Source organism: Kwoniella botswanensis, chromosome 1 (genome assembly GCF_036426115.1).
Source record: "Kwoniella botswanensis chromosome 1, complete sequence".
NCBI lineage: Eukaryota > Fungi > Basidiomycota > Tremellomycetes > Tremellales > Cryptococcaceae > Kwoniella > Kwoniella botswanensis.
In genome coordinates, this window is record NC_088599.1 from 9516415 (window position 1) to 9536514 (window position 20100).

The 20100-nt window shown below is 42.7% G+C and overlaps 6 protein-coding genes across 6 annotated transcripts; 4 read left to right on the forward strand and 2 right to left on the reverse strand.

Moving 5' to 3' along the window:
* Positions 1-1607: 1607 nt before the first annotated feature.
* On the forward strand, positions 1608-3029 carry L199_003585 (uncharacterized protein; the record flags this gene model as incomplete). The annotated part of the gene is made up of 2 exons (XM_064889315.1): positions 1608-2279; positions 2397-3029. 2 exons carry the CDS (start codon positions 1608-1610, stop codon positions 3027-3029), a joined length of 1305 nt encoding a protein of 434 aa, XP_064745387.1.
* Positions 3030-4754: 1725 nt separating this feature from the next.
* On the forward strand, positions 4755-6850 carry L199_003586 (uncharacterized protein; the record flags this gene model as incomplete). Its single annotated transcript, XM_064889316.1, has 10 exons — positions 4755-4853; positions 4971-5113; positions 5214-5241; positions 5329-5469; positions 5597-5670; positions 5752-5894; positions 5980-6070; positions 6132-6196; positions 6313-6599; positions 6686-6850. The coding sequence occupies 10 exons, from the start codon at positions 4755-4757 to the stop codon at positions 6848-6850; spliced, it is 1236 nt and encodes a 411-aa protein (XP_064745388.1).
* Positions 6851-8322: 1472 nt separating this feature from the next.
* L199_003587 (uncharacterized protein) lies at positions 8323-10414 on the forward strand (the record flags this gene model as incomplete). The annotated part of the gene is made up of 6 exons (XM_064889317.1): positions 8323-8342; positions 8431-8569; positions 8684-8825; positions 8926-9069; positions 9199-10122; positions 10212-10414. The coding sequence occupies 6 exons, from the start codon at positions 8323-8325 to the stop codon at positions 10412-10414; spliced, it is 1572 nt and encodes a 523-aa protein (XP_064745389.1).
* Positions 10415-11038: 624 nt separating this feature from the next.
* L199_003588 (branched-chain amino acid aminotransferase) lies at positions 11039-13328 on the forward strand (the record flags this gene model as incomplete). The annotated part of the gene is made up of 13 exons (XM_064889318.1): positions 11039-11221; positions 11315-11462; positions 11540-11594; positions 11667-11751; positions 11818-11841; positions 11902-11998; positions 12074-12153; positions 12275-12381; positions 12461-12554; positions 12610-12655; positions 12722-12782; positions 12868-13044; positions 13175-13328. The coding sequence occupies 13 exons, from the start codon at positions 11039-11041 to the stop codon at positions 13326-13328; spliced, it is 1311 nt and encodes a 436-aa protein (XP_064745390.1).
* Positions 13329-13730: 402 nt separating this feature from the next.
* Positions 13731-16727, reverse strand: L199_003589 (uncharacterized protein; the record flags this gene model as incomplete). The annotated part of the gene is made up of 10 exons (XM_064889319.1): positions 13731-14180; positions 14249-14302; positions 14370-14453; positions 14517-14630; positions 14689-15012; positions 15073-15705; positions 15764-15832; positions 15896-15946; positions 16009-16356; positions 16479-16727. 10 exons carry the CDS (start codon positions 16725-16727, stop codon positions 13731-13733), a joined length of 2376 nt encoding a protein of 791 aa, XP_064745391.1.
* Positions 16728-17269: 542 nt separating this feature from the next.
* L199_003590 (uncharacterized protein) lies at positions 17270-19516 on the reverse strand (the record flags this gene model as incomplete). The annotated part of the gene is made up of 8 exons (XM_064889320.1): positions 17270-17448; positions 17550-17833; positions 17954-17995; positions 18062-18168; positions 18433-18720; positions 18819-18894; positions 19009-19357; positions 19438-19516. 8 exons carry the CDS (start codon positions 19514-19516, stop codon positions 17270-17272), a joined length of 1404 nt encoding a protein of 467 aa, XP_064745392.1.
* Positions 19517-20100: the final 584 nt, after the last annotated feature.

Below are 20100 nucleotides of genomic sequence, written 5' to 3' on the forward strand. Positions count from 1 at the left end.
AGGTCGGTTGTGTAAAGAATACGGATGGATGCTGTGACTATAACTCGATATATTGAGAAGGAAGGGAGAGGAAGAGAGAAAAGAAGGATCGACCGTTGTGGGAAGTGACGAGGTTTGTGCAGCGCAGTGCAGTATGACCGTACAAATTCAGCACAATCCGATACCGCAGAAACAAGTAAGTGGCTTAGCTTGTTAGGACCACCTTCCAACCGTCACCAACATCGTAGCCCAGGTGAATTGATCGACATAACGTAAATTCAGCAGCCACTTTTGTGATTGGATCTGAACCTTGTTTTTTTTTTCCTTTCCTGAACCGATCTGTGCCCGTGATCGTCAAATCGAACTTTGAGCAGCATGTATTTTGATTCCGACTCTTACATGTACGCGGTGTTTGAGCATAGTCAATCAATCCATCGTTAAGTCGACACATTGCGGTACCCTCTGTACAGAGCATACCGACTGTGACGTGGTAATGGATAAACTGTTGTACGTTTGTACGTTATGGTCGACCATCATGGGTGATGGTGATGGTAATGGTAATGGTAATGGTCTAGACTTAGTCTATATTCAGTGATCGAAACTTGACATTCCTCTTACTCTTTGGACTCGACATGAGGATATAAGATATTGGTCCAAGGATATACTTTCCAAGTTTTCGTTCTCCCTCCTGTTTGGCTATCGATTAATTACAGTATTCGTTTGTACTACTCTTGCCGCTCACATTATAAGCTTCATACAACTCGCAGTGAATCCATCGGAACGGAACGTCTCGCACACGATTCTCCCTTCCTTCTCTCTTCCCATAATCGAAAGTCCATATTCACTTTACCCGCTCCAGCATCTTCTTATTCAGCGCATCGTCACCTTTACCTTTGTGTCTATCCCCGGACCCAAATAATACTGTACTGCACTGTACTGCACTGCACCGCACTGGTCAGCCTCTGACGATCATCTACCTCTTTAGTCTCAGGGAAAAAAAAACTCAGGAACTGGTCTGGGTCAAACAATCAAGTCAACAGTGTTCGTCATCCTCATCCTCATCCTCGTCCTCATCCTCGTTCTCATCCTCATCCAATTCAAACATTCAAATACAGCACAAGTCATTCAAGCAGGACGTATCCACCTCGAGTGATTACATCAATACATCTAAACCTGGACATCAATATCACATATCCTTACAAGAGGAATTCCACTTGGTTCAGACAACCACAACCCAATCGATTTATCCGACGGAACGGGATACAAGGGAAGGTGACATCATACACCAGCGCCACCATATCACACCACAATACCGCACCACCAAGAGAACGTCAAAGTCAAATCATACCGCAGCCTTCAACAAGTGTTATAACTTGCGGATAGACAAATATCTAGGTGGAAATCAAAGTACAAGTCAAGAAGGCAGTGATACCGCTCAATCGGATGGAGGTTCGAGGCAAGAACATAGTCAAGATTGGAATCTGACGTTCGACCATTCTCGCTCATTCTCATTGTTGTTTTTTCTAGCGGGAGTTGGTGGATCTTAACATAAAGAGATTTAGACGAGTGGTGTCTCTGAGGACATATCACATAGTGTTAGGTACCCGATGACTATTTCCAGCTCGACAATGGAAATTCCAACCACCACTATTACCGAAAATTCATTGGCTGTATCAGCGTATCATGCGGCTCTATCTCAATATGTAAATTCATTGCTCCAATCTCAGTCGCACTCCGGTACATCACCATCTTCTCACCCACCGTCTTGGTCTCCCAATAATATACGGAGAAGATCAACTATCAAAGCATCCAACCAATCGAGCAACATCCACGGCAACAACAGTGATGGGATCAATGAATTGTTATTGAATTCGAACTTGAGAATGGAAACGTTGGTAGATGGAAAGATCAAACCTGATTTACTAGAACACGAAAATCTAGAGAAGATCGATCAGGATCAGGATACCACGAATCTTTCGAGACGTGTAGATGGACCGAAGTCGTCCGTTGCAACACATAGATCTGTAATCACCAACATCACCAATGAAGGATCACAGATAGAAGTGGAAAGTAGTAATATCTCAGTCTCGGAGGGGATTGATATAGACAGAGGCAGGATTAGATCAAGGTCAAAGACGGTAAGACCCAAGAGACTCGGTGATGACGAGAGATCCGAAAGTTATGATCATAAGAGAAGATTGAAATTCGCAAAGAATCGTGCTCGGTTGGACAGTAAGGTCAATTGTTGGTTACAAGGTGTAAGGGATGCATCGCCTGTGGGTGTAGAGATGTCACCTGATGTGAGTTGATCCCCTTCACTCATTGCTCATTACCATTGTACCGTACCCATAACACAATTGGTCTCGATGTGGCGGTATGTAGGATATGTTAGCTGATATTTCATGCTGCAAATACAGATCCCACCTGAAATTCTTGATCCTATCCCATCGCCCTCGATCCCTCACGCCGTCATCCACCGATCAACTATCCCTCCTCCCATCAACGCATCTGCTTCGAAAATTATTACACCCATCACGGCGAAATTCCCTCCACTGATCCTGTACGACAATTTCCCTACCAAAGCTGAACAACATAGTCCACGATTTGTTTCTGATGCTCTATCACCCCGTTCTGACTTCGCATTCAACATCGACCATATCCCAGTCCCTATCCCTATGGGTAAAACGACCAATCCTGGAACTGGGATTGGATATACTAAATCAGGATTAAACTTCTCATCCAACTCTTCCAAAGCTACTTTGAAATCGCATTATCATTGCAACAGCAGTACTGGTATTGGTACATCGGACAAGGACAAGGCCAGTGATAGTAGTAACAATCAGCAAAGAGATAACAAAGATGAATGGTTATTGGACGTATTGGGTCAATCGGATAAATGGGATATACCATGTAATATCCTTCCCACCTCTCAGGATGATACAAGGACAGGGAATGAAAAAAGAAGAAGTAGAAGTCCTATGAAGGTTGTGATCTCTGGGGAGATGCCGACTCCGAAACCTGTTGTAACTGGAACTTCTTATTGGGGATGACCCGTCTCATCCATTCATTCATTCATAGCATTTAGCATCGTAACGACCATATATAAAAAGCAACGTGCACACTTTGTAATATACTGTATTGTCGTCTTTACATTAATAGCGTTTGTACGTTCATTCTGTCATTCTGTAATGTATCTCACGACCATCATACATAGCACAGCATAGCATCCTGTATAATATGACTTGTCTATGCAATTTAAACGTTGTACAACAATAGCCTGATGACTATTCGGGTTTTACAGATACGAAATGTGCGGACCAAGTCTTCTTCGCTTTGAGGACGGGACTCGTGCGACACACCTTGACCTTGATGAGCGGGTGCCTGCAAGATCCAATCCGTTTTCTCAATGAACTGAAATGTACATTGGCATTCCGACTATGATTATGAGGTGACATGTGAGCATGAGGTACAGTACGAGGTATGAGCGTGAGAAGCATATCACGTCGCTGATCATGTGGACCTAGACCAAATGAGCCCAATGTCACGCTCACGCTCACGCTCATCTCGACCTTGCTCTTGAGCCATGATGATCCTCAACTTCGACTGACGCTGTGCCTTACAATACCTTCCACGACTAGGTAAAGTTTGGTAAGACTAACAATATCAACGCCAACGCCGTGGTTGAGCTATGATCGCCTTGGAATGGAGCAGCGCCGCTTTATCCGGAGGCGCGCTAAATATGTAAATTACAAAGGAGTACAGTGAAAAAAGAAACACTTCAACAGATGATCATGTAATGATCAACGCTCGAACCCATTGATCATACTACCAGTACCGTTACTTTCAAGCCCCATACATATATCATACACACACAAATACACATGTTTTGGTGTACCCAACCCAGTAGTATGGGAAAGCGGATCAGGACACGGACAATCAGCTGATTGTTTGTTTTGGGTGTTTGTTTCATATACCATCCCCGCGTGTTATTCACTGACTGTATAGTAAGATTATACCCATCAATCACCAATCTTCCATCACTGATCAATCGATGCCGGCCCGGCTTATGGCAAGAAGGACTGCCCTTTGATGGGTCAACCGAGAGATGATCCGATCGTGCTTTATTGTCAAAGGATAGGTATTCCTTTGGAAAACCGCTTAGACTCTGTTGATTACGATCATTCATTACCTATTCTCCAAAGGAGCTCCCTCAAAAAATTCAGCAATGTTCTTGTTCTTTCCGGCGGACTAAGGGAAAGTGGAAGTGCCATACGGATGGTATGGTAAGCTATGGTACCCAGAAGGATGTGTACTATACACATAAGTTAACATACACACATATATCATGATAATGACATTACCGATCAACGATATCCATCCTTCGCTCCTTCGCTCTTTGTCTTGCGTCTCTGGTCAAATCCCTTTCAATCCTCATCAATCAACAATGCTTCCGAACATATTGTATTGAGGTACTGTATTTAATCAGAGATATCCATCTTATCGATTACCATACAGTGAAGTACAACTGAAATCAGTAAGAAAATGAAAACGAATTTCATCTCCAGTATATAATAGAATACCTTTTCGTTTCTTTCCTTTCATATACCATAGCTTCCAATTTATCAATTATCTGTATACACGAGAGACAGTTTTGATCACGTTTTTTTGTAGAAGATCTTCCTCCAATCTGTCCAAAAGTTTTTATACATTTATTCACTGGTTATCATTGTATCAACCTGAAGTCGGGTTGAAGAAGCGAACTTAAATTCAGAAGAATGTCGTCAATGTCAAATATAACGACCCATGTGTTCACAGTCAGTGAACTCACACCGCAATTATGGAAGATGATGAAAGCCGAACCTGAAGATACCATTGTGAGTTTTTTGTCTACTTGTCTTTCGTACTTTACTGAATTGCCAGCTCCCCCATAATGAATAAGAAATGACGGCTGATAAATGATTGATCGTTTGGTATATCTTTTCGTATCACAGTGGTACAGTCTGATAGGAACTTTACTTCAAGCAATGTTGGTAACATCGGTATTAGGAATGACAATCAAATATTTCACTTATTTCACGAATCGCGATTCACCGTATCTCCTCTGGGGTATAGGAGTCGGTACGACTATACAGCTGTGAGTTAAATCTTTATCTCGAGGTCCAGTCTCGAGTATCAGGCATTGGAACTGTTAGCTGATCAGTCCATGATGGTTTGTGGTTGTGGTTATCGTATAGAGGAGAATTAATGTTGACATGTGCAGAGGTAAGTAGGAGACATTCCTCCTGTCCGTTATGTTTTATACCTGTTAGCTCTTACTGATATTGATATGAATCTATCATTCATTAACAGGACTATCGACTGGTATATTGTGGACCAGACAATTTCCAAGATATATTTCGATTCCTCGTAATTTCAGATATGGTTAGACTCTTGACGGCTGCAATGTTCAATATCGGTGCGGGAGGATATTATACATGGAGGGTATGGATGGTGAGTCGGATTAGATCTGCCCTACTGGATTATATGCAAAATCATTGTCTTCTTGTGATTCTGTCGGTCCATGCTGATGCTGACATTGAATTGCGATTGTGGCTGGCTTTTGTACTGTAATCGATAGATGTGCGGTAGAAAGATTTACATGATTCCTCCATTCGCTATTGGCGGTATGGTACAAATGATGATGACCGTTATGTAAGACTTGACTCTCTGTCCATCTTATACTGCGTTTATATGATAATGATACTGATCCTGGTCCTTTTCTGTGAAATTAAGGGCTGTCGTACATGGTTGTAAATTACCAGAAGTAACTGTTGAAACCATCATGCAGTTGCCGGAAAAAATGCCTCAAATATTGAAATTCTTCAAAATATGGGGAGCTGTCACCTTGGTGGTAGACGGTGCATTATGTATAATCAGTAAGTCAACTCATTCACCAACCAGAGACTGAACGTAATTTTGTGTGAGGGTATCCGCTGACTTCGTGTGACTGGCCCTATCCAGTGACTGTCCTCTTGTTCAAAACTCAAGATAGTTTGTTCTCAAAAGAAACTAGAGTATTCAGAAAATTGATTTCACTAGTTTATGAGACCATGTAAGTGAATCAGGTAGTTTGTGACGACCAATGCTCATCATTACTTGTGGGTCCCGTCAAGGCTTCCTCCAGTCATTTGTCTAATCATACTCGAAGCTGCAAGTGGAAGCAAGGGTACATCGTTGAGTGAGTGACCCCAACTGATCCTCGAACTTGTGAACTCCACATGGTCAAACCGAACATAACCCAAGATTCATCAAACTTTGTAAGCTGTGCTGTACTGACAACTGCGATCTCCACAGCCGATATGAGAAGAATCATCACCTGTATTCTACCTGTCCTATACTATCATTCTGCTCTTCATACATTATGCGGTCGACAGGATCTGCGGGATTTACTGGAAGATAAACTTGCTTCAGGTGGTATTCACGCTATATCCAATGGAAGTGGCAAAGGATCAGGTGGAAGGGTTTATGCAGCCTATCCACCAGGATTAAGATCTTTGAATAATGAAGAAAGTGGTATCGAGATGCAATCGCCCATAAGTAGTTCGTCAACTAGGAAAAACCCTCAGATGCCTATGGTCAAGGTGAGTACATACAGTATCTCATCCTCAATCTCACTCTATTGGTTGCAGTCACAGCACCTACTAATGCGAGCTATTGATTCGTCTAGGTTGAACAAACTACTGTGGTGTCTCGGTCGGACGAATACATCTTATCTACCCCTGAGGCAATATCTATGCCTAGATCATCAACGCATGATGAGAATGATCTGGGGGAGTCGGATGATGAGAAATCGGTGATAACCAATAAATCAGCACCGGTACATCATTTGTAATCCCATTATACATGAAAGTCACTCCATGGCTCAGTATAGATAATTCATGAGACAGTATTTCAGCAATTAGGCCTACAGAAAACAGTAAAAATTTTCTATCATTTCAAATCATACAGTACAGTACGATAACCGTCGCCTTTCATTTTCTTGTACAGTACAGTACAGTATTGTACTTCTCACTTGTTGGGGTATTTGGTTTGACTTATACTGTGAATAGAGAGTAGAGTTAAGAAAGGAAAGGGAAAAAAGTATAATCTACATGCAGTAGGGCTTCATTTTATTGGGACAATCAGTGAAAATTTCGAGATGTATCGAAGTATTTACAACACAAGCTTGCTGCCTTCGAACCAACCAGGCAACCATGTGCCTCGCTGTTCAGTAATGTCAAAAGGATCTCAGCACCCAGGTTGATGTTGAAATCATAATGAATGCGCTCTCAATCACAGAACAACGGCAAATGGATCTCGATGGTGGACTAGTGCGAAACGAAACTATCATGAAGATCAACATCCGTATTGTTCTCGGTATATCGGTACAATGTTCCCGATCAAGACGGATCAAAAAGTGGGTCAAACAATGAACAAAACGATTATGAAGAGGATTGGGCACCCTTAAAGGATCAAGATACCAAGAACAATCTTTTGTTTCGTTTCTCATCTAGACTAACGGGATCTCTCTCCAACGATCAATCATTGACCATCAACCATCAACAATCAAAAAGCCTTTTCGCTTCCCCACTCTAAGCTATCCTTTGATCGCTGAACTTGCTAATCAGGACCAAGCGACCACACTTTCAGACACGGTCCCCCACGAACCTACTCCTGGGTGTACGGCGTGGTGTGGTTACTGTACGGAACTGTATCACGACCTACCTGGATACGAATTGATCTACCCCACTTCTCATTGGCATCGTAAACAACAAGATCAAATCAACCATACATCATCGATCAGCGTCAATAATCAAACCAAAGGACCCCTCGATCCCATCAAAACATCGGGCGGATCAAATCTCGTCTTTACTCCGGAGACACGCATGCACACAGAAGCAACTCGAGATCACAGAGGGAGTGCGCAGGAGGGAAAGAAGCATCACCACCTCTTCTACTTGGATACCAATCCAATCTTAGTGAGATCAAGGCGAGAAGATGGAAGATTCAAGCCACTACTTCATCTGGACTGTGCATAACAACGAAAAGAGTTCATTCCATCATTCCCCATCTTCACTTCAGTCTTTATTTTGTGATTGAATTGGACTTACTAGACAATGATGAACATCGAGATCGATATGTATTGGAGCTGAGAAGTGGGGAATTAAGCATAACCATATAAAGAGAGACCCAACAACACGCACAGTATCCTTCAGTACTCCAGTGGGAAAGTCGTCTTTCTAGCTATTGGATAACAATCGTTGTGACCTGGTTGAAGATTAGAATATAGATAAATAATCAAAACAAAGTGCAAAGTCGATTAACATGCCTGCTATAGTCATAAGGTATGTCTCTGTTACCCTTATATCTCTTTCCACCACTCACTTATCCTCAATTGACTGATGCACTGATGTATCCCTTTGACATGCATAGTGCACTTTCAGACCCAGTCGCAATTGTCCATATACCCATATCATTAAGTGAGGTATACACTACCAAGATATACTGGACGATCGATAGATCTTCGGTCGAGTCGGCAGAGTTCTTCAACATAACATCTAACAGAATTGAGGTCAGTGATCAGTCTGACACGGCGTCTACACTCTCTTTGTCCCCGTGCTTCTTGATCTATCCCTCTATCCCTCATGAACCTCATTCTGATGTTGATGCTGTCTGTGATGTTTAGATGGCAATCTTTGGCTCGCTCGATCTCATCACCCATGAATGGTCAGCGCTAAGCGAAAGGGAGAAAGGTGAGATCCTAATATCGACAAGTTGGAGGGTATTTGAGATTTCGAGTGGAGATCAAGATGAAGTTGGAAATTATGGTGAGCAAATATCTTATATACCAGTATCAACCATATCAGAACAGATCATCAACCTGTTTCGTCGAAGCTAACGAGTTTCGTGATCAACACTTGTATGTAGACTCTCCTCATCTACGTCACGTCTCTGCTCCACTGGCCAAAGCTGGTATATCCATCTTATACCAATCTAGCTATTTCACCGATTTTCTTTTAGTGAAAGAAAGCGATTTTGAAAATGCTAAAAATATATTCAATCATCAAGGATGTGAGTTCGGTGAATCTATATGAGCAACATCGACTTTTCATTCGCATTGGCGATCCTACTCAACTTACGTTGAATGTGGAATGTGAAAGGGAAAGTGGCTAATAGCTGCTATTGTTTCTGATGGAACAGGGCAAATTGACCCATCCTCCACACCCTCACCGAGACGACGCTCCCTAATCTCACCACTAACTCCCTCTCAACCTTCTTTCCCATCATCCACTTCTTCTTCACCAGCCAGATCAACATCTAGCATCACACCAGAAATCACCGTCTTACCTTCCCCACTAGCATGTATAGGATTCTCCAAATCGACCGAAAACACATTCTCAGAAAGAATTAGGAAGTTCTTGGTTTGGCCTGAAAGATGTTATGCCGCTCGACCCCTACTCAATGATAATGATGACTTGGAGAGGAACGCGGACGGGGATCTACTACCTAGGGGAAAACCATTTATAAGTTATACGAAGAATGAAGATGGATCAAGTCTAGTGACTGAGATTGAAGTATTGAAAAATATATTAACGAATGATGATGGTGAGGAGGATGGAGAGGAATATGGTAAATCTAGTGAATTATTCAGGTCAGATCGAGAAGAACTCTTCTTTCCCGATCGTGATCAGGATGACCAAACTGAAGATGAAGGTGAGGGGTATCGTTCAATATCAGATGACTCGATGAGTTATCTTTCATCGGAAGGATTATCTCATCAACATACCATATCTAGATTCAATGGCCAAACGTTTACACCTCCACCTGATACACCGACCCCTTACGAATATAGTCTACCGCCCACACCATACGATAAGAGATCCTTCGAGATTCTTAGCAACTCCCATGTCGAGGCGGATCATGAGCTGGATGATGGAAAATCTGATTATTCAGTAGGAGAGATACCCATCAAATGGTCTTCAGGGAAGGAATTTACCGGTACCAGTACTAGGAATACCAGTGGAAATGGAAATGGGAGTGCCGGAGGTAGAAAAAGATGTTTGCAATTGGATCTAAGAGGGATAGGTGATTATGAGAATGAGGAGAAAGGGGCATATCATCTACGTAAGTAACAGATATCAGATATCATATATCATATACTGCTCAACCACAGGAAACATATAAACAGCTGTTGATGGTTGACTGCTTTATAGATAAATCAGGATTAGTCACTCGATTTTCAGAATTATTATCATCCTCGTCATCGAATGGCATTCGAAATGGAAGTCGATCCCAGCCTATTAGAATGTTATATTCGTCCACTTTCCATACTGCCAATATCCTAGTGGAAGCTAGGGACGTCAAGAGAGCTAAGCGATTATTGGAGAGGAAACGAAGATCAGTTGAATGGAATTGATCGGTTGTTGTATGTGCTGCAACTATCGCTCGGATTGTAAGCTGTATGTGTATGGTGTTTGTACGACCTATGATGACTTTACTGTCTGTATGATTGTATGGCTCTTTCGTTCAATTGAAATTATGTTTCTTTTACATACAGTAGATAAAATCCGGCCGGGATGGGATGGGATGGGATGTATCGGATAGTTGTTTTGGCTCATTCACTTCACTATCTTGATGTGCGAGGCCGGCAAATTCAGACCATCAACACCAACACCATTACCATCACTGTCGCTTTTGCTGGTGACGGGACCTTCACATGAGATATATATATGTGTAAATTGTATGTTTGTGACAGATGAAAGAGGCCACGCATGAGAGGGTTGTTGCTCGCTGTGGTTATCATTTCCGTCATGCATACAGTATACTCGTATTCCGGCCGTAGTGATATGTAACGCTCGGACCGTGTTTTCGGGTTTGGACGACAGGGGCCACGTGGCAGTCATCACGGACGACTCAAATATAATCAGACTCGAGATAAATCAGGACACATATCATCACTTCTACATACATATATACACACGTATATAGCAATTTCCATACCACTCTCTCCTCAACACCACTTCCCCATCACCTCAGCAACATGTCGCGAATCACCCCTTTACGTTCCCTCACCCGCTTGACCACCCGTCAACTCGCCCACAGCAATGTCAGCGCCGTCGTTCGACCGGCTATGGCTGTATCCCAAACGAGGGGGTATAAGAGGAATCCTCAACCTATGAGAGATGTCATGACCGGTGAAATTATCCAGACACCTGATTTGGATGTGAGTCCGATTCCCAGTTTGAGTATATACATATAACTATGCAGAAACATCGCGGGGGTTAGATAGCTAATAGTGATGATGAACTCGTCACAGGCATCATTGTTGAAAATCACCAAGACGACCTCACCCAAAACTCCTTTACCTCCCTCAAAATTGGTCTTTGGAAAAACATTCACAGATCACATGTTGACTGTTAATTGGAACTCTGCTAATGGATGGGGTACACCTGAGATCAAACCTTGTACGTCTGTCTTACCAATAACAACGATATTAACGTCTGGTGTCAATTTATCAATGTTGACTTTCGTATATATATAGATGCTCCACTGGAACTTGATCCTTCGTCTACTGTATTCCACTATGCTTTCACATTGTATGTCTTACCTCGGATCTTCATCTCACCACCCGTCAGTGATGCCATGAACTGATGAGGTCGATTAACCAGGTTCGAAGGTATGAAAGCCTACCGACAAGAAGATGGAACTGTCAGGTTGTTCAGACCAGATATGAACATGGCCAGGATGAACCGAGTGAGCTTCTCTCATCTCGGTTGATTATTTGGTGAATCGCGAGAGCTGACGTCTTACCTGTGTTAGAGCGCTGCTAGAATAGCTCTTCCTGTAAGTCAGCTGGACAATTATCGAGCGTGATTTAAGCTGACAGTATTTCCCCATGAATAGACTTTCGACGGAGAAGCTTTGATTGAATTGATCAAGAAGCTTGTCGTATTGGATTCTGAATGGATCCCTAAAGAACCCGGATATTCACTTTACATCCGTATGTATATCTTGTCACTCAGCTACATCGCTCTTGACGCTAGAAATAGCTGATATGTCATGTGGGGTGAAACAGGTCCAACATTGATAGGTACCCAGAATGCTTTGGGTGTAGGTCCAAGTTCAGATGCTATGTTATTCGTCATCTGTTCACCTGTGAGTTCCAATGTGCTCAGTGCATTCAGTACTTCTCAGTCTTTAGCATCACTTTTCCCAATAAATGATCATTCATTATCAACAAGCGCAGAGCAGTACTGAATTTGGTTCCCAAAATCAGGTCGGCCCATATTACGCCTCAGGATTCAAGCCCGTCCAGTTGTTGGCTACTACAAAATTCGTTAGGGCCGCTCCCGGTGGAACTGGTGGATACAAGCTCGGTGCGAAGTAAGTCAAGTCAAGTTCTCCGTTCGATCCAGCTTGATAATATGTACATTATGCTAATCCTGTTTTGTGATTATCGTAGCTACGCACCCGGTGTCGTACCTCAGGCTGAAGCTGCCAAAGAAGGTTACAGTCAGAATTTGTGGTTGTTAGGTGAAGAACATGCTTTGACCGAGGTAAGTCAGCTAGCTTTTCTTTTGGAGAAGTGATCTAATATTCATTCGTTGGTAGGTCGGAACAATGAATTTGTTTGTAGCTTTCAAGAAACCTGATGGGAGTGAGTGACTCGTTCTTGTATCATTTGCACTAAGAACCAGCAAATACTGATCGACACCTTTGTCAGCTGTCGAACTTGTTACTCCACCATTGGATGATGTAGTCTTACCAGGAGTAACTAGAGATTCGTATGTTTTCCTCATTCTCTTTGAGTACTCCCATGAACATGCCAAAAGCCAAATGCTAATTCTTCCTAACCTGTTCAACCTATAGTGCTCTGGCCCTTGCTAGAGCCCACGCCAACGGGGACAAGATCCCTGGCCTTCCCGAAAAACTCGTCGTGTCAGAACGTAAATTGATAATGGCCGATTTGGTCGAAGCTGAAAAGAACGGTACTTTGGTTGAAGTTTTCGGTACGGGTACAGCTGCGATCGTTTCTGCTGTTGATAAGTTAGTATCGATATCTTCTTTTCTTCCTCCTTACCACAGAGGAACTATATCTCCGACCTTGTTCTGGAAATCAGCCCAACTTGTCCTGACTAGGATCAGATTACTGATTGTACTTGCTTTGACCTGATAGGATCGGATACGAAGGTAGAGATATCGAGATACCCACCGGACCCGAAGGTTTGGGATCCATCGCCAAAGGCTTATTAGAAAGGATGACAGCCATTCAAGTTGGTGAAATTGAACATCCTTGGTCTGTCATTGCTAATCCCGTCAAATCGGTATAAACAAAATGCAAGCAAAGTGGGAGTCTTGAGGGATTATGATTATCTTTGATTTTTGGGAATTCAACAGGATATGGACGGAGGACTACTGGTTATAGGTTGTAGATGAAGTAATTCACATGCATGGGTATATATGTTTATATACAGTCGAAATTGGATGATAAGCAATCTTGATGAAACTGTTTACGAGTATAGGCTGTAAAGTGATTGATATGGCTATATTCAGGAATCTTATTAGGGTACGAAATCGAAAGCAAAGCGTATGTGAATATATATATAAATATTGCGAATAGAACACAACTCGATATGGATATTAACCGAGAAAATAATCGTATAGAGATGTATATCATGAGAATCATTTGAGATAATATAAGCGCCTCTTTCTTAGTTCAGTTGCAAACCCACTTAACAGCTCTCGATATACTTCTTCCCCTCTTTGACCATAACTTCTCTGAAATGTCTCCTAAGTTTGGTAACAGTAAACTCTCCATTCTCTTCTTCGATGGATTTCCAATCTGATTTTTCGTAATTCTTAGTTACCAGATCCCAAATTCTGATTCTCAAACCTTTATCGATTGACGCTTTACCTTTCTTAGGTGAATGACCTTCAAAATGTTTATGAAGATCGGGACCAAGCACCTCTCTCCAATGTCTTGCCAGTTTTGTAGAACTGTATGTGGGCGTCTCGATCGATGTGAAGGCCAGAGTTTTGGTAAATTTCGGTGCCAAAAGAGAAGAGATGATCGACCCTCTGACAGATGGGGGTATCTTTGTAGCTGAAGGTGTTCTTTTAGGCGAGGGACATGGAGTGGAGGGTGATGATACTTCCTTTCGTTTGGGTGGAGTGACAGGGGTCTGCAATATGTCAAAGATCAGCTTTACCGCCGTACAAGACCCTAGACGGAATAAGAAAGCTGACTTACTGGGTATGCAACAGGTTGAGTGTTGTTACCCTGCTCTTTTGCAGGTGAGAATGGCTAAGATCGCTAAAGGTTCAGCAACTTGCCGTATGTCATCTCTGTCTGTATAGTTTGTGCCGCTCACTTGGTCTTCATCAACATCCATCTCATCATCATCCCCTGCCTTCTGTTGGGGTTCCTTTTTCTTACGGAATCTCTCTTTCTCCAGCTATCGATGGGAGCAGGTCATGAGCTACTTCTCTTCAAATTTGGTACAAAGTGCACACCTCACCTCATCAGATCTACTGGGGCTTTCAGATTTAGCATTAATATCTTTTTTCTCACTGGAGCCTCTTCGCTTTGGGTTCGCTGATGCTTTTGGATGGTTCTCTTCCCATCCTTCATCCTATTAGTGTGAGAACAGTTAGCTACGGTCCTATACGATTTGACCGCATAATACTTACTTTCAAACTTCTATCTCCATCATCTTCTGAGGTACTCTTAGCCTTGACATCGTGAGCTTCTTCTTCCTCTGACTCCGCAGTTTCGGTTTTCTTTTCCTTCTTGTCCTTGTCAGAGGGCTTCTCTTGAGCAGCAGCTTTACCTTGACTCTTCGGAGAGGTCGACTTTGACTTTTTCTTCGGAATCCCAACTCGATCAGCTTTATCATTTTCACCACTCGAGCTAGTTATTGCTCGTTTATCGACTTTTGAGGATTTCAAATCCGAGGTCTCGCTTGTGATAGTCTCGGGGACCTCAGCGTCATCAGCCGAGCCAGGATCGAGAGACTGAAAGTAGGGCGCTGAATTAGCTCTACAGGACTTCACAACAACGTTCATCATACTCACCATTCTTTCGGCCTCTTCGTCGTCACTGATCTGATCATTCTCCGCATCCTCTGCTGGTTCTTCCTTCTTTGTAGCTTTACCTTGAGGCTTGCCCTTCTTCACCTCTACTTTAGGTTTAATGGTTGCTTGAACAGAAGCTTGATCCTCCTTGAAGTCTATCTTCTCTACTTTACCCTTTGCAAATTTCTTGACAGTTTTCTCTTCCTTATCATCCAACCTTTTTTCTTTACCCTCCTTGACTTTCTTCGCGGACGCATCTTGGGTCTTTTTCGCCACGATGTCAGATGGTGGGGTAAAAGAAGAAGAAGAAGATGGTGCAACGCTCGAACTCTTCGGTAAGAGTGGAGTGAACTTACCCTTACCTTTCTTTGTGGCAGCGGAAGAGTTCATAGTCGGCTTAACACCAGAGGTAGCCGAGGAATTTGAAGATGGAGCCAGGTGAATCTTGTTTTTGGCTACTTTGGGAGGGGGACGTTTGGTATCCGTTGGTTTTAAAGTAGCGGCTGGTTTTAGAAGAGGAGGAGAAGGTTTGACTTTTTTGGTGGAAGCAGCCTTGGTGGCGGTCGCCAAACTCTTCTTCGATGATTTGGGAGGTTCGTCCGTATCAGTAGCGATCTCCTCATTGTTGTTGTCCTTACATTGATTTCGCGTCAGCCTCACGATCAACTTATGCCTGAATTGCTCAACTGACCTTTTCTGTGGTGGATTCAACATCTCCATCAGATGTTTCAGAGGGTTCAACTTTCCCAACTCGCTTGTTCTATATGGATTCGAGATCAGTGGGTACCCTGTCCAGCTTATCACAGGGTAATACACTACTTACAGCTACTTTAGTAGTCGCCGTCTTCTTCGGTGGTTCTTTCTTTACCAATTTCTAGATAACATAACGTCAGCTCACGATTCGTAGCGAGGTCTTCGGCTGAAGGTATAACGTACCTTCTTATCTCCCTCAGCTCCATCCGATCCTGCATCTTCATCATCGTCCTCAGGACCTTCCATCTCTTGTTCATGATCCGAATCGACTTCAGTCTCAATATCAGACTCTACTATCTTCTTCAGTTTCTTCTTGATCGGAGCTGACTTGAGCTCAATCTTTTTGACTTCCTTCTTGACTTCTTCAAGATCTTTACCCTTCTTGCCCTTGTTAGTAGAAGTGGTAGACGCAGACGATGAGGTAGGTTTATTTCTTGATCGAGGTTCTGGTTTTGGATCGGATTTACTTTCTTCAGTGGCGGTGGCTCTCTTCTGAGTTTTTCTCGCTGAAGTAGAAGATTTTCTTGATTTCTATCACCACAAATGAATATAACGTCAGCTCAGCTAAAATTATCTTGAGAAATTCAATACAGTAACGGTGAGTTAATATAGGATGTGATGACCAGTAACGATAGCAGAAAGGGTGAACTCACTTTACTAGCTTTCTCTGGATCTTCATCTTCGTCTTCACTCCCTCCCTCTTCCTTCGCACTATCGGCTTCTTCAATCACAGATTGAGGTTCCTCCACCGCCACACCATACTCATCATCTCCTTCCTCATCATCCTCATCAGCGGCGTTAGTATCATCCTCTCCCTCGTCATCCGATCCATAAAGTTGATCAGAGGAGACATAACTTCCAAAGACAGGAGCGGGTTTACGTGCTCTTGTCGGTCTTGACATTTCCTTTTGGGAAAGTATCACATCAGTTTTTGTGTTTCATACTATATTTCCTTTCCTTTTCAGGAGGGAGTCATCGCCTCGTTGGGTTACCAGTCCACCAATATAGGATAGAACATAAGGACAGAGAACTTACGATGGTATCTGATTGGTATGAGATTATTGATTATCGGTGTTCTGATTTCGAGGAAGAGGAAAAGAGAAAAGAGGAAGAAGGAAGAAGGAAGAAGGAAAAGGGAGATCGATGGGGGGGATGTATATCTCTGATGGTGGCAGGGGACGGGTCGACTGGTGACCCGTTGACGTCAACCAATCTCACTCGTCATTTTACGCACAGGCCATCAGTCAATTCGATTTGAACATACCTTTGAGAGTCAAGACGTCAAGACAGCCGATTCAAGTAATTCATCTCATATATCATCATCAGTATCACCATAATGATCATGATCAGTGACTCAGTACGACTTGAATTGACAATCCATGACAACCCATATACAAATCACTACTCGTCATCTATATACAACTCAATCGTATCGAACTCTGATTCACGCCACCTTCCTACCTTGTACCCACATGCCCTTCCTATTCCTCTCATCACCATTACACCACCATCTCTCGATATTTTCTACCCAGCTCTCATCATCGTTCAACTTACTTTCTAAAGACAAATCAAAGAGATCTAATGGTCCCGTACCTGTCGGTGTATTTGGGCTAGCTAATTCGACTATGGAGAGAATCAGCAATTGAGCTTGATCTGAGATTCTAACAGACTCTTATTGTGGTATATACAACAATGTTGTAATTTGCATGTATAATCGAACTCACTGAATTGCGCATCAAACTCCATTCCTACTTCGAAACATCCACCCAGTCCCATCCCCTTCTTACCACCCCTCGTGGCAAGGTACAGACTCTCTTTCCAATCGACCTTCAGATGTTGACCTTCCTTTTGGGTCGATTCGGCAAAACTGCAATTCATAGATTCACATCGTGCTCCTTCTCTCATTCGGGAGATTATCACCGCTTGACGCATCTGCGTTTGTATCGAGGGGGAGTATCCTCCTGCGATGTCTGTTCCAAGACCAACAGAAAGGGAGTTGTCGATGGCTCTGTAGGTGGGAAATGGAATATTAGCATTGATCTCTTAAGGTGTCTGATCGATTTTCCCTCGAAAGCCATGTCTCGAGTACCTTGCCGATGACACTACCAAAATTGCATGCACCACTCACTCTCTCAACGGAAACTGCTTTTCTGATAAATACGCATTTGACCTATTCTCAGAATGGTTTGATCAGCTCAAAACCTTTCTCAAAGGTACCAGCCGAAGCTCAACTCACAAAGGACAATGTGCCATAGTGACCTGTCTATCTTTCACAAGCGGGATCATCTCTTCGTCGAGGTAAGTTACGTGCGCTTGGAGAGTCTTGGGACCTAAGTAGCCGAGCTGCAAAGTATGTAGAAGTATCAGTATATGAATCTTTATCTTGTGATCATAGCCATAGTCCTCTTCCTAGGTAATAGAGTCATGTGGTTTTCTCCCATCTTAAATGATATCATCAGATATATGTCATCCTCCGGCTCTTCTCAGACTCCAATGTCTTCGGAAGATCTTCACATTCACATCATACCCCTGGCCATGAAAAGATATCGATAGAACAGACGGAACAGACAGAACAGACAGAACAGACAGAAAGAAAATCTAACTCACCTCATCCCAATACTCATGATCCTGTCCTTTCCCCCTTTTCAGAACCATATCCATCTGATCCCTCCCTTCGCACATATGACTCTGTATCCTTACATCTCTCTCTTTCGCCAATTTCTGTAATCCAACCAGCAACTCATCCGAGCACACAGGGATGAATCGAGGTGTGATAATAGGTTGAACCAGTCGCTCGTGGGATGGGAACTGTGCGAGATAGCCATCGAGCGAATCTAGGAATTGGGAGATGGACGAAAGAGAGGATGCAGCTGATGATTCACCGTATGTGGGACGCTATACGTTAATCATTTCATACCTTTGTCAGCGACACTATCTTGTGATGTAGCACTATCTTAGATTATTATGAAAAGTGAAGTAAATGAAATATTCACCGGTGATTGATCCATCGATAATTTACCTATAAACCCTCTCAATCCCAACTCCTGCATTTTCTTAGCTAGGATGAGGCTTCGAATAGAAAGTAGATGTATCTTATCAGCATTGACACCATCGGATATAGACATTCATAATACAATGTGAAGTCAAATCAAACAATCGAGTGATACATGATATTTCACTCACTTCGCTTCCACTCCGATACTCCCAAAAAAACTAACACACCCCGTTCCATTATCCAACAACCTCCTAACCAACACTTCATACACCTTCTCAGCAAGTTCTGTTGAACCATCAATTCTCTCTTCAGCTTTATAGGCGTATTTCTCTAGCCATTCCAGTAGAGGGAGATCTAAACCCGTCCCGTTGAAGAGGTATTGCGGAGCGTGCAGGTGTAAGTCCACAAATGAAGGTAGGAGGAACGACGCATTAGGGAGCTCGATAGGGGCTACAGAGGAATGGTCGGATAGGAGTAGTTGGGAGGATTCGGAGTGGATGGGTGAGAGGTGGGATATAAACCCCTCAGGGGAGATAGCTACAGATCATACCATATTTCGAATCAGCTTAGAAATGATATTCGAAGCGAATGAGAGAAGATGGAAGGGTAACACTCACCCATCAAGTGGTCTTTCCTTATCCTCAATTCACCCGGTGTGGGAGTATCCACAAAAGTACCCACGAAGGATTGGGTCATGTTGATGTGAATGTGACTGCGATTTTGATTTTTGATAAACAGGTGAAAGAAGATTCAAACAGTATAGTAAATGATGAAAGGATGAAAACGGAAAGGATACAAATCTTCAACGTATCCTTCTCTTATAGCCTATCTAACTCAAAGAAAGTGTACTGTTGTGTTAGTGCGGTGTTCCATCCATGTCATATGAGTGATCACCCACTGGTAAGACGACGATAACAAACTACCACTCATCCGATCAACGTGGATCTGCTCCTATTCGAATTAACGCACTGATAAGAGATAAACATCCGATAAGACCGGAACACCATCTTCCGATGGAAACAACTCGATGTGTTCAACACTCGTTTTATGCAAATCATCAAGTTTTGATATGTTGATTCATATTTTCATATTCATGTGATGATCGACATTCCTCTGTTATTCACACAGGAAATATCGATTGATATATATATATATATGTATACTACAATAAAATTGCATAGGCAATTAAGAGGGGGAAAGAATAGGTATCGTCATAACATGTCTGTCGTATGTATCTCATCGACTTCTTCAACTTATCTCATAGTCTACTCTGCCCTTTG